Source organism: Ictalurus furcatus, chromosome 14 (genome assembly GCF_023375685.1).
Source record: "Ictalurus furcatus strain D&B chromosome 14, Billie_1.0, whole genome shotgun sequence".
Lineage (NCBI taxonomy): Eukaryota > Metazoa > Chordata > Actinopteri > Siluriformes > Ictaluridae > Ictalurus > Ictalurus furcatus.
In genome coordinates this window covers 3,642,411-3,655,968 of record NC_071268.1, presented here as the reverse complement: position 1 = coordinate 3,655,968, position 13,558 = coordinate 3,642,411, and the positions used below count along the sequence as shown (strand labels likewise).

Genomic DNA, 13,558 nt, shown 5'->3' with positions numbered 1-13,558 from the left:
ACAGTGAACTGTACACCAATATAGCCCCGCCCAAAAGAGTGAACTGTTCACCAGTATAGCCCTGCCCAAAACGGTGAACTGTACCCCAATATAGCCCCGCCCAAAAGAGTGAACTGTTCACCAGTATAGCCCCGCCCAAAACGGTGAACTGTACCCCAATATAGCCCCGCCCAAAAGAGTGAACTGTTCACCAGTATAGCCCCGCCCAGCACAGTGAACTGTACACCAATATAGCCCCGCCCAAAACGGTGAACTGTACACCAATATAGCCCCGCCCAAAACGGTGAACTGTACACCAATATAGCCCCGCCCAAAACGGTGAACTGTACACCAATATAGCCCCGCCCAAAACGGTGAACTGTACACCAATATAGCCCCGCCCAAAAGAGTGAACTGTTCACCAGTATAGCCCTGCCCAAAACGGTGAACTGTACCCCAATATAGCCCCGCCCAAAAGAGTGAACTGTTCACCAGTATAGCCCTGCCCAAAACGGTGAACTGTACCCCAATATAGCCCCGCCCAAAAGAGTGAACTGTTCACCAGTATAGCCCCGCCCAAAACGGTGAACTGTACCCCAATATAGCCCCGCCCAAAAGAGTGAACTGTTCACCAGTATAGCCCCGCCCAGCACAGTGAACTGTACACCAATATAGCCCCGCCCAAAACGGTGAACTGTACACCAATATAGCCCCGCCCAAAACGGTGAACTGTACACCAATATAGCCCCGCCCAATAGAGTGAACTGTACAATCGGTGTGGATTTAATCAATCGTCGAATGATCTAAAGCGAATACTTGTGTGTGTGTGTGTGTGTGTGTGTGTGTGTGTGTGGCGGGGGAGGGGTAATATATACAGAGTATAACTCGTTTAAAAGTTTCCTGTCGATACTGTGAGCGGCCATGTTGATTTGATGCCACTTGCTGAACCCGGGGTCGAGGAGTCCGCTCGAGCCTTCTCGGTCGCGTTAAGCAGTCCCGTCGGACGGGAAATCGTTTAAAATCTCCGTTGCCCGCGTGCTCGTCGTCACAAGATACGGCGAGGAGTTTGTGAAAGGCCACGAAAATGAAACCTCTTTTAATAATTGCACAGGTGACGTGAATTATGTATGTTCACTTGAAAAGCCGTGCTCTATCGCTGTTTCGCTGACACGGCATAGTCATGTGATCTACACGCTTACCCATAAACCCCTGCTCTGTGTCACGGTGCAGATGCGGCGACTGCTTCACGCTCATAGACCGTCTCGGTCGAGGGCTCGTGTTACTGCCTCTTGTGCTGCTGAACGTAACGGGACTCCCTGACCTGCCGTCCCGTTGCTGCAAGGTCTGTTTTTTTTTTTTTGCGTAAGCAACGTAAACGTAAGCCCGACGCCGCCGACGGAGCCGTTAATTATTCAGTCTTCCCTCTCTGCTTATATCAGCACTGAAGCAGCCCGTCGTGCTCTGAGGTCTGAAAGAGGAACCCCTGAGCGGTGACGTCAGCACACGAGCCTCTGCTACCAGCCAGGATTTAAGTGGCTCTTTTAAAGTGTCCGTTCTTTTCATTTAATATTCGAATACGAACGCAGTAGATGCACACGACCTTTTCCGATATCTGAATCCTTGAGCGTCTGAGATTACTCTCACGAGCGAGTGCTTGAACGTCTGTAGGATTCATATGGGATCATCATCATCGTAACCAGCAGACGAACTGATTCGATTTCGGAATCGATCCAAACAGGGTCAAGGTCACAGCAAGGTCAAATGTCTGAAATGTTTATTTATTTTCTTTCCCCAGTACAGTAGCCTGTGGTGGTATTCCATTAAATGTCCATGTTTGTCTCCCTCTCTCTCTCTCTCTCTCTCTCTCTGTTGCTTTCTGTCCAGCTCTGCATGCCTAAAGGCCTGTCGTTCCGCACTCAGAAGGACTCCCTGTCCCCCAAGTTCCACTCGTTCCTCATCACGCGTGAGGACGGCTCTCGCACCTACGGTTTCGTACACACCTTCTACGAGGAGGTGACCAGCACTCAGATCCGCTCGGCCATGCAGACGCTGCACCAGATGCACCACGCGGAGCGCGCCTCTTCAAACGCCTGCCCTTCATCCTCCTCCTCCTCGTCCTCCTCCAGCATGGACTCGTTAACCAGCAGCTCGGACGAAGCCGAGTCTCTGTCGTCCGCCTGTTCCGCGAGTCAGCGTTGTTGCAACTCCTCAAGCTACGACGCCGAGCAGGACACGCTGTACGTCTCCAAAGCGCTGTGCCTGATCACGCCGATGCCCTTCATGCACGCGTGCCAGCGCTTCCTGTCCCAGCTGCACAGGGCAGTCACGGCCCAGCAGCCGCCTCCTCTGCCGCTGGAAAGCTACGTACACAACGTGTTGTACGAAGTCCCGCTGCCGCCGCCCGGACGCTCCTTGAAGTTCCACGGCGTGTACGAGCCCATCGTGTGCCAGCGGCCAGGACCGGCGGAGCTGCCGCTGGCAGATTTTCCTCTGGGCGAGGCTTTTCGGCTGCTGGGCGTCGAGAACCTGGTGCAGCTCTTCACCTGCGTCCTGCTCGAGATGCAGGTTCTGCTTTACTCACAAGGTGAGACTCAAATCGATGCGGGTTTAAAAAGGGACGTTGGAAGTGTAGGTTTTAATTAGGCCTTCCATGCTTGTTTTTACTCCGCACTATCGAATCAGACCCCTTTCCAAGCCGACGGTTGTAGTTACAGGCAGTTAGGAAGGAGAGTTGGTCTGAGGCGCGCCATGAGGATCTTCTAGATCTCCTTGTCTTTTTAGTGCTAATCAATAATAATAATAATAATAATAATAATAATAATAATAATAATTGCTAGGCTGAAGCGGGGTCATTCCTATGTTCCCAGGGTCCCGTGTTCCCCAGGTTTATATGGCACGTAACGTGACCATCACGGCATTGGTATTCGGACATTTCTGCAGCGAGATGTCAGTAACAGCTTTAAAAAAATAATACAAATTGTTCAAAATTGAACTTAATTAAAATAAATGCAGAAAATGTACACGAGTATATTTGGAGGCAAAAACAAACCGGATTAAATGAGGTAAAAAAGCCACGATAAGTCACGAGAGAATTAGGTTCAAAAACATGCTAGGCTAGTTTTCACCTGAAGAAGCTGTGACCTTTGACCAACGTCGTGACCCGTGTCATCTTAAGCCAATATAGAGCTGGGAACATAGGACCCCGAGAACTCGGGAACATGGGACCCTTTGTCACGTGCTCATTATGTGCCATAGGACCCTTTGTCACGTGCTCATCGGGAACATGGAACCCTGAGAACAAGGTGTTGGCATGTCCTTGCCACTTCCTTTGATCGGTTCAGAGTAAACCCTCGCTAAAGTTAGCACGTAGCGATCCTGAACAAGCCTCCGGAGCGTCCGTGTCTCTGATGTGGAGCGGGAGGAGGTGTAAGGAAAGGAGGTGGCCTAGTGAATATTCCATTGCTATGAAATTTGTGTGAAAACCGGCCCAGAACAGATGCTGATGCAGACTTCCGCTGTACTCCGAAAGCTTTTTCGGTTCGGTCGGTTGTTTGAGGCATTGTTGGAGGTTTTCTAAACGCATATAAGGTTGTGTGTGTGTGTGTGTGTGTGTTTATAGATTATCAGAGGCTGATGGTGGTAGCAGAGGGGATCACTACGCTCCTCTTTCCGTTCCAGTGGCAGCATGTGTACGTGCCCATCCTGCCTGCTTCCCTGCTGCACTTTCTCGATGCCCCCGTGCCCTACATCATGGGCTTACAGTCGAAAGAGGGCACGGAGCGCTCCAAACTGGAACTGCCTCAAGAGGTGAACGCGCGCTCACTACAGCGTACACAGCACGTCCACGGTCTCAGTCGTGTAGTCGGTGACCTCACGCTATTCAGTACAGCGACGGGTGATCGTTCTGTCCTAGCACTGAAAGCTGTCTCAACCCTGACACTGTCTTTTACACGTCATCACTGTGTTTATTTTTTTAACGTTATGATGTTATATCTGTGACCGTTTTTGCATAATGCCCCTAGTAATAAATGATCGACGGCGTTGGAATGGGACATCCCGACATCATCGCGGACTAGTTTGTGTATTTTCTGATGGGAGGACGTGAATAGTAACTGTTTGTCTTCACAGGCGAACCTTTGCTTCGTGGACATTGACAATCACTGCCTGGAGCTGCCTGAGGATTTCCCACAGTTCCCCAACAAGGCCGAGTTCATCCAGGAGCTGAGCGAGCTGCTGCTGAGCTATGGCCTGCGTCTAGAAGGGGGCGCTCCCTCGCCTCCGCCGTCCTCCACTCGGGCACGCGTGACTGGGCCCGAAGCCCTGAGGGACTTGGTAGACGACGGGAGGAACGGAAATCTGCCGCTAGATGTTGCGGACCTGCTGCAGGGAAACCCGACTCTGGAGCGCCTTCAGGCTCTAGCCAAGCGCACGGGGGTGAAGGTCGCACGTCTGGAGGAGCTGGTGGCCGGACAGAGGGCTCTGGTGGAGGAGAACATGGCGGCATTGAGGACCGGCATCGAGGAGGAGGAGCTGAGGAACGCCAAGCTAAGCGTGCAGCTGAGAGAGGTGTTTGCTGCTCGCTTCGTCGCGATGTTCGCCGACTACGAGGCGTTCGTCATTCAGAACTCGCCAGACCTGGAGTCATGGCTGTCCAACCGGGAGCAGATGCACAACTTTGACAAGGTGACCAAATAACACCGTGCATGTTCTCCAATGTGGGCACGTCTAGACATTTCCTAGACAAATCAGGCATTTCATTTTTGTTTTTTTTGTTTGTTTTTTTTTTTTTTTACTCTCTCCAGGCTTCCTTCCTGTCAGACCAGCCAGAGCCATACCTGCCTTTCCTGTGCCGCTTCATCGAGACCCAGATGTTCGCCACCTTCATCGACAATAAAATCCTGTCCCAGTGGGAGGAAAAGGAGCCCCTGCTGCGCGTGCTCGACGGACGCATCGAGAAGGCCCGCCTCTACAACGTGCGCGCGCCCAGCCTGCGCTCCTCCGTCTACCAGAGGTGCACCTTCCTCGACGAGTCCGGTGAGACGTCACGCTTCTTCGTTAACCTTTACGTACGTGGCTGTTCCTACGGACAGAGCGCGACACGTCCAAGCGTTTGACTCGACGCTCTTTTCTGCTTTCCAGCTCAGGCCATTGAGCAGCGGTTGATGAAAATCGACCACACGGCCATTCATCCACATCTGTTAGACATGAAGATCGGCCAAGGCAAATACAAGCAGGGCTTCTTCCCTAAGCTGCAGTCGGACGTCCTCGCCTCAGGCCCGACCAACAATAAGTGAGTACGGTCCCGATCCCCCCGGGTCCCTGATTTCTAGCGTTGCCTCTTTTTTTTTTTTTTTTTTGTCCTTCATCCAGTCCACCCACACTGTTTAATCTGCTCCCCTGCAGCACGCACTAATGAACACGTGATGAAGGGTGGAATTAGTTTGATAAAATTACATGATGATGATGATGATGATGATGATGATGATAGGAAGACACACGGTTTGTTTTTACACACCAGTTAGAAAAGTGAAGACCCAGGGTTACTAGAATCGTTGTAATAATTTGTTTTTGTGCACATGCTCATGTTCGTGTGATATTCACACACACACACACACACACACACGTTCTCTCAGCAGGTGGTCTAATCGCACCGGCACGGCTCAGCGGAGGAGGGACTGGCACAGACCACAGACGGATCACCTCGGGCTGGACAACGACCTCAAAGAGGTGCGGTACGACCTTGTCCTAAACATCGTTCTGTTCTCTCGTTCCCTGCGCTTGCTCTCTATCGTGTCCCTTTCCATCGGTGCGCGTCGTTTCAATTCATCACTTCGCGTTCTCCGAGAGAAATAAATCCTTCCCCGTTTTTACTTTTAATATTATGAAAAAGCCTCCGTGGACGATCCTGTCGGACTTCTCGACTAATTTAGCGATAAACGGTTTGTAATACGGCGATCCGGAGACGATCACATGGTAGCTTGGCACCTTGGTTTGTTTTTTTTTTTTGTTTTTCGTGTGTGCGTGTGTCATTTAATAATTACATTCAGCAGCTACTAGATTTAATACGACCTACAGTTGTTGTTTTTTTTTAAAATATGATAAGATTTAATTAGTATGCGAAGTCTTTTCAGAGCATGTCTCTCATGTTTGCGTCTTCCTTTTTTTTTTTTTTTTGGTCAAGTTTGCTTCCTGTTATATCTTTTCCTTGCATGGCTTTCTATTAGCTACGTGTTTGAATACGTTTTATTCATCCGCATGTTCTTTTTTTTTTTTTTTTTTTTCTGCTTTGCGCCGTCGTCCTTCTCGTCGTCGGTCACTCGGACGCTGTGGGTTGTGGGCTGTACCACTCCACAGCCAGTGGAGGGGTGTTCGGGGGTGCGGAGCTCTACGGCTTCCTCGGAGTGGGTCCAGGCACCGACCCGTCACCTTAAACCACCCACAAAGTCCTTCTCAACCTGCAGTCTGGTATGTTTTGAGGCCTGCTGTTGCGTGAGACCCGTGCGAACGAGCCTAGATACGAACGTGAACCCCGACAAATTCGCCAGTGCTTCTTAAGCGCCAGAACTCTCGCGGGATCGCGATCGGCACGCCCCTAATCACACCGTCAGACCGTGTGAAGCCAGTTTTAGTCAGGAATGTTATTTTTGTTTACGATTATAACGTTAATAGGCATTCACACACACACACGCACACGCAGAGAACGAGAGAGATGCTAACACGTGTATGTCTCTGTAGAAGTACACGCAGGAGGCGCGTAGCCTGGGGAAAAACCTGAGGCAACCCAAACTGTCTGACCTTTCCCCAGCGGTCATCGCTCAGACCAACTCCAAGTTTGTGGAGGGCTTACTGAAGGAGTGCAAAATGAAGGTGCGTATGGATCTGATTATCCACCTCGGACGTTCTCGCTCTCACACACGTTATTTAATTATTTGTTTGTTTGTTTGTTTACACTTAGTCACCGGTGTTCATTGAGAACAGAGTTTTGCAGAACCGTGTGGTTTCACGTTCTTTTTATTATTATTATTATTATTATTATTATTCAGTATTTCATGTAGTAACGGTGCGCGTCCTGTGTTCAGACTAAGCGGATGTTGGTGGAGAAGATGGGTCGAGAGGCCGTGGCGCTCGGGCACGGAGAGGCTAACATCACCGGTCTGGAGGAGAACACGCTCATCGCTAGTCTGTGTGACCTGCTGGAGAGGATATGGAGCCACGGCCTGCAGGTCAAACAGGTGAGGATTTATTCACGTCCACGGTTTTCTCCACTCGAATGCATAATCAAACACTTCAGTTGAACACGTTTACCGTACACGGTTGAGTTTGAGTTTCACTGTGTGTGTGTGTGTGTGTGTGTGTGTGTTTGCAGGGAAAGTCTGCATTATGGTCCCATTTAAGGCATTACCAGGACAGAGTGGAGAAGATGGAGCAGCAGGCGGAGTCATCAGGTGCCGCACATAGATATACACGTACACATGCACGTACACACGCACGCACGCACAAAACCACGTGTGCTTACACTTGTCTGGGCGTCTCTTTTTTTTTTTTTTTGTTTTTGTTTTTTTTAAATCTGCTACATAGTGTCTCCCGGGCCGGAGAAACGGAAGTCGGAGTCCTCCATGGGATTGTCAGTACTGCGCGTGTCAGTCGTGCAGGACATGAGGTGGGTTCTTACGGTGCCGTAGACGAAATCCACACGACGGAAGGTTCCGGCACGTCACGAATTTATTTCCGTCTAAACCACACGGTCTGCGCTGTCCCTCACACAGGCACATCCAGAACATGGGCGAGATCAAGACGGACGTAGGGAGAGCACGAGCCTGGATTCGTCTGTCCCTGGAGAAAAAGCTGCTGTCTCAGCACCTCAAGCAGCTGCTTTCTAACCAAGCTATAACCAGGTATAATGACCCCCCCCACACACACACACACACAATAATAACACACACATTCATTGTGTGTTATTTGGAGCTCAAACCTAAAAATGTTCTGTTTTTTTTTTAAGTAGTGCATTTGCTTTGTAGTGAGATCTACGTTTCTACTCCTCCGTTCAAAATAAAAATCCTTTACACTCTAAGCTTTTGCAGTTCGGCACGCCGGGTCTTTGACAGGTTTTTTGTGCCGAAGCACGTTTTGTATGTTTTCGACGTCAACGTGTCGAAAGCTCTGTCTACGGCCACGGTCTGAACCTCCTGGCAGAGGCAGCCGGGTTATTCCGGTCCGTAGTAGAACTGCGACGCCGTCGAGCTTCGCAAAAAGCTGCCGAACCACAGGCCGCAAAACGGCGCCGGTCACCCCACCGCCGGGATATTTTCCATTCAATCCGGTCGACTTTTATTGACCACCTTGGTTTTCCAGGATGACCTTTTCGTTTGCAGTCGTCTAAAATATTATCTCTTTTAAAATAAATAATAATCATCATTTTTTTTTTTTTAAGTTCTAGTGCGAGTTAGATTCGTTGGAACAAATATAAATACTTCCTGCTGTTGTCCGAGTGGACCTTTTTGTTCAGTATTATTATTATTATTATTATTATTATTATTATTATCGTATGCAATCCTATTTGGCGACTTTTGTGAAGGGTGCCAATAATTATTGTGGCATTTGTGTAGTGTGTGTGCGTTGGATTTGTTTGGTAATAACGAGTGTGTAACCCGTCCACAGGAAGCTGTATAAGCGGTACGCCTTCCTGCGGTGTGAGGAAGAGAAGGAGCAGTTTCTCTTCCACCTGCTGAGTCTGAACACGGTGGACTACTTCTGCTTCACCAGCGTCTTCACCACCATCAGTGCGTTCACACGATACCTTCTCCTCTTTAATACACTCCGTCGGTAGGCCCTCTCGCGTACTCGGTACAGCGCGTGTGGTTTGGACCCGACTGGAAATGGTCGCCTAGTGAATTTAGCGATTTTTATTTTTATACGAAGCTCCCGAAGACGTGAAAACGTTGTTCACTGTTTTTTTTCGTACGCCTCTTTATATTTGTCCCTTCAGTGATCCCGTATCGCGCCGTCATCATCCCGATCAAGAAGCTGAGCAACGCCATGACCACCTCGAACCCCTGGGTGTGCGTGTCGGGAGAACTGGGCGACTCGGGCGTCATGCAGATCCCGAAGAACGTTCTGGAGATGACGTTCGATGTGAGTGTCCTGACGTTTCCATGGCAGCTCCGGGTTGCGTCAGTTTGAATCATTTTTGTGTGTGTGTGTGTGTGTGTGTGTGTGTGTGTGTGTGTGTGTGTGTGTGTGTGTGAGAGTACAGTTGTGATCTGCTTTGAATGTTGGAGTTTAGTGTGATGATTTTATTCAGTATGATGGATGGACACACACCTGGACACTTCAGCACCCCCCTAGATGATTTGGCGGCTTGTATGCGTTCGCTCGCTGAAGAACCGTCACGTCGTGGAAAGTGCCTCGTTTCCACGGCGACCTGTATTCGAGTGTGCATCTAAAAGCCGTGCCGATGAGAGGCTCGTTGTCAAACCGGCGTCGAGGACGCCGGCTTAAACGCTGCGTCGCCGCCACGCCTGTTCCCTCGCTCATCTGTCATGTCCTAACCCGTCATGTTTCTTTCTCCAGTCTGCCTTTAGGGCTCACACGCACCTCTCCATCCCCTTCAAGGTCAGGAGCACGTTTTACCATAGCGCTCTGGCTCCATCTCTCTCTCTCTCTCTCTCTCTCGCGCGCTCTCTCTCTCTCTCTCTCCTGCAGTAGCTCTTTCTGGATTTTCCTGTAGAGCTAGTCGTTTTCACGCAGCTGTATCAGCTTCTCGCCGTTCTTCAGGCGCTTTCTCTGCTTCCACGCATTCCGTGAATAGCTGCTTTAAGACATTTAAGACCTTTCTTCTTCATGTTTTGTAGTTAAGACACTGGGAGGTTGTGTGCATTAGTTGGGTAGATGAGTGAGTAGTGTTCTGAGTGCTGCATGATTCCTCTGGGGTGTAAGGTAGCCGGTGTGTGAGCCTTTGGCACGTGACCATTCTATAAAACGGGTAGTTGTCGTGGGTTTTCGTTTTTTCATTCCGTTACCCGTGTGCCTTCACGCTCGCTCGCTCGTTCTTGCAGTGCCAGAACCTGGGGAAGCTGACCACCGTGCAGTTGGGCCACGACAACGCCGGACTTCTGGCCAAGTGGCTGGTGGACTGCGTGCTGGTACGCAACGAGATTACAGGACACACGTACAAGTGAGCGCCGCACTTTACATCGTGTGTGTGTGTGTGTGTGTGTGTGTACATGTATAAGACAACGCAAGGAAAAGTATAAAACGTCATTATCCCCCTCCCGTTTAAGGTTCCCTTGTGGTCGCTGGCTGGGGAAAGGCGTCGACGACGGCAGTCTTGAACGAATCCTGATCGGCGAATTGGTTGTTCCGTGCACCGACGAGGAGACGGGGCGAGGCTCCAAGACCCCGCCCCCTCAGCGCTCGCCCTCACAAATCCGTCGAATCAGCATTAGTTCCATCACAGGCCGAGGCAGCAGTAAGTTTCGATACGGGTCTCGGATATCACCCTGATGTGTTGTACGTGCGGTCGATTTGTTGCGCCATGATGATTTATTTTTTTGGACCGGTGCGTCTCGTTTTAGAACCGACGACCGATCAGATACAGGAAGCCATCAGCGACGCGGTAAACAGCATCGTGAAACATTTTCACAAACCAGAGAAGGAGGTACGTGCGTACACGACTTTGATTCAGTGTTTTCGTTTATCACGGACCCGGACTCGTGTCTGTGTGTGTGTGTGTGTGTGTGTGTGTGTGTGTGTGTGTGTGTACATGTATATGTATATGTTTTCTCCCTCCTTGCCGGTCAGAGAGGGAGTCTGACTCTTCTGCTGTGCGGAGAGGGCGGTCTAGTGGGAGCTCTGGAGCAGTTCTTCTATCACGGCTTCCGCACCGCTCGTCTCTTCCAGAAGAGCGTCTTTCTGTGGGACTTTATAGGTGAGCTCATCTCTGAATTGATCCTGACTTCAAGTTTCATGTAAATTCGTCAGCTTTAAAAAAAATAAATAAATAAATAGCGTTTGTTCTGCGCTGCTGTGTTCTCCGAGCGTGCCGTTCATTCAGAGACCTCGAGTTAATTAATTGCGCGTCTCCCGACCTGCGGTTTCAATCCTCCTGCCATGAAGCTGTAGGTTATTGAAGAGATCTCGTTCGACGTAAATATCTACGGTTACTTATTGAAATATGATTTGAATTGTCCATTTTTCAGGTAAGGTAATGCTTGACTAGATTTGTACACTGCGATGTGTTTAGAGTGTGTGCGTGCGTGTGTGCAAAAAAAAAAACATTAAAGACTTTGTGTGTACGTATAAATAAATGCGAGCGTGAATATAACACCTGTGCGCGCTCGTGTGTTGAACAGAGAGGTCGGTGGTGTATATGGAGAGTGCTGATCAGACGGGCGATCTGCGGCGACCGGCCGAGCGCATCGGTTCCAGCTGCAACTCTCTTTGTCGCTATGCCAACGCCATCAACAATACCTCACGCAGCTTGGGCAAAGACGGCAAATTCCAGCTTCTGGTCTGCCTTGGGGCAAGGTAGGGATCTCACACTGGTGTGCATAAACACACACACACACACACACACACACACACACACACACACACACACGTGCACCTTACTAAGGTTCGCTTTACACAGTCTGTATTGCACTTCTTATTCTTTGCCTCTCTGCCTCTGTGTTCAGAGATCGGTTGCTGCCTCACTGGCTCCCCCTGCTGCTCGAGTGTCCCATCATCGTGCGTATGTATGAGGAAACGGCGTTGCTGCGCGACAATCTCGCCGTCAACCTTCTCATCAGCGTCCTGCATTCTCTGCACGACTTCCGTGTAACTCTAGAGACCTCCCTCACCAAAGGGGTGGAGCTATAGCCTGACAGAAATGCCCCGAATCGTTCTCCTTGTCCAGCTCAGCCTCCTCCTGATCCTTCTGCCTCTGCTGCTGCTGCTGCCTCTGTTACTGCCGCTGCTTCCCGGGAGCACGACGCAAACGAGCTCCGGAACCAACACGGCGTTTAAACTCCCAAAACCGCAGAGAAATCAGGGTTCACGCGGAAGGGAGAAAAGCGTTTCGGAGCAGCGTTAAAGAATCCACTCATTGGTGTTTTTCAATTGCTCTGTTTTTTTTTTGTTTTTTGGTGTTTTTTTTTTTTCAATGTTAAGGAAGAACCTTCTGGTTTGGACTGGTTTCCGAATGCTGTCGGACAGTTTCCTGTGTTCGTCCCGTGACCATCCCGAGTGTTTTGAGAAACGTGTCGGTCCTTCACGTGACCCTGCACGAAAGGAAACGACCGGAAAGTATTAACGTTAGCGGCTTCGCAGAGGTTTAGTATTAACCGGCTTTGGAGGCGTTTTGTCAAGTCACGCGCGCGTTAAAAGCAGTGCACGGAGGGAATGACCAACTGGATCACCTGGAACATTCCAGCGACACTGAAGCGTGATTTACGTGAACAGCATTAGAGGATGAGGTTTTATTTTCGCCAGTCAGTATTAACTTGGGTTGTGGTGAAAGGAAAAAAACTCAACGGCGAACTTTTTATATTTATCAGAAAACACTGGAAAGCAATAACGTGTCACTTTTCTGTCATTTCCTGCCCTCGCACGGACAAAAAAACGTTAACCGCTTAAATGACCAGCATTTTTTTTTTTCCCCCCCTTACTGTCTGTTACGTTTTTTTTTTCTTCTTCCACTTTTTGAATGGAAAGTCTATTTGGCCTGCTGTAATTTGAGCTCATTTTCCACAAGTCCTCTATTTTGGAGCTTTAAATCTGAACACACACACACACACACACACACACACACACACACGGAGTGTCATATCCGTCATAAGAGATTGACGTTCATGAACTCCGTGTACTGAGAACAGCTCCAGGAGTGTGAGTATAAGTCAGCTGTGTATAACGAAATGATTCGTCACGTGCCGAAGGGGGTGTGAACTCGCGTCATACGATTTTGTTTAGTTTTTTAATTTAAACTCCAGTTCTCCACCTGTGTACGCCCCTCGGAGGGTGCACGTGTGAAGTGAAGTATGGTTTCTTTCTTTCTTTTGATGTTCAGGTTCATTTCTGTGTATGTGTGTTTTTATTTATTGTTTTTCGAACGAAGCTTTTGTGGCACTGGTGAAAGGACGCGCGGTAAGGGCGAGCGGTTTAGTCGCGTCCCGTCGTCCCGTGTTTGCCGGCTCGTTGAGGTCGGGTCCGTCTGCGTGTAATATTGCTGTACGTTTATCTGTGTGAAAATCCAATGAACCACGTTTTTTGTTTCTCCAGCAGCCGGAAAACACGATAGAACACTGGATCATTCCCTTTGGCGTTTAATGCCGTTGCATGCCCGAGCTGGGGAATTTTAGCTTGGAGGTTAGTTCGTCCGACTTTACGTTCGTACGTCCGTTCTGATTCAGAGCTGTGTACCAGGATCTTAACCACTTTTCTTTCGTTTCGCCCTACGAGTACGTAGGACGGTTTGGTTTCCCTTTCGCGCTTGATCGCGTTGTGAACGCTTCTCACTGGAAATTTGGAAAAAGAGATGCTCTCACGTTCATGATGTTATGTTCCGGAACCTTTCATTAAAATCACTGTGTGTTTACACGGG

General features: G+C 49.5%; 1 protein-coding gene across 13 annotated transcripts in view; it reads left to right on the top strand.

The window, feature by feature from the left end:
* dennd5b (DENN/MADD domain containing 5B) overlaps positions 1-13,558 on the top strand; it is a 23,385-nt gene extending 9,827 nt beyond the window's left edge. For 3 of the 13 annotated variants that reach the window (XM_053640946.1, XM_053640941.1, XM_053640950.1), the window contains 20 exons: positions 1,864-2,563; positions 3,599-3,786; positions 4,108-4,662; positions 4,782-5,013; positions 5,119-5,269; positions 5,613-5,706; positions 6,715-6,846; positions 7,059-7,211; positions 7,346-7,424; positions 7,558-7,639; positions 7,746-7,874; positions 8,638-8,759; positions 8,966-9,111; positions 9,550-9,591; positions 10,035-10,153; positions 10,260-10,447; positions 10,554-10,636; positions 10,780-10,906; positions 11,331-11,505; positions 11,655-13,558. In XM_053640946.1, coding sequence (XP_053496921.1) covers positions 1,864-2,563; positions 3,599-3,786; positions 4,108-4,662; positions 4,782-5,013; positions 5,119-5,269; positions 5,613-5,706; positions 6,715-6,846; positions 7,059-7,211; positions 7,346-7,424; positions 7,558-7,639; positions 7,746-7,874; positions 8,638-8,759; positions 8,966-9,111; positions 9,550-9,591; positions 10,035-10,153; positions 10,260-10,447; positions 10,554-10,636; positions 10,780-10,906; positions 11,331-11,505; positions 11,655-11,838 — 3,681 coding nt within the window. In that variant the 3' untranslated portion in view covers positions 11,839-13,558. The other 10 variants (XM_053640947.1, XM_053640942.1, XM_053640953.1 and 7 more) reach the window with 7 other exon arrangements.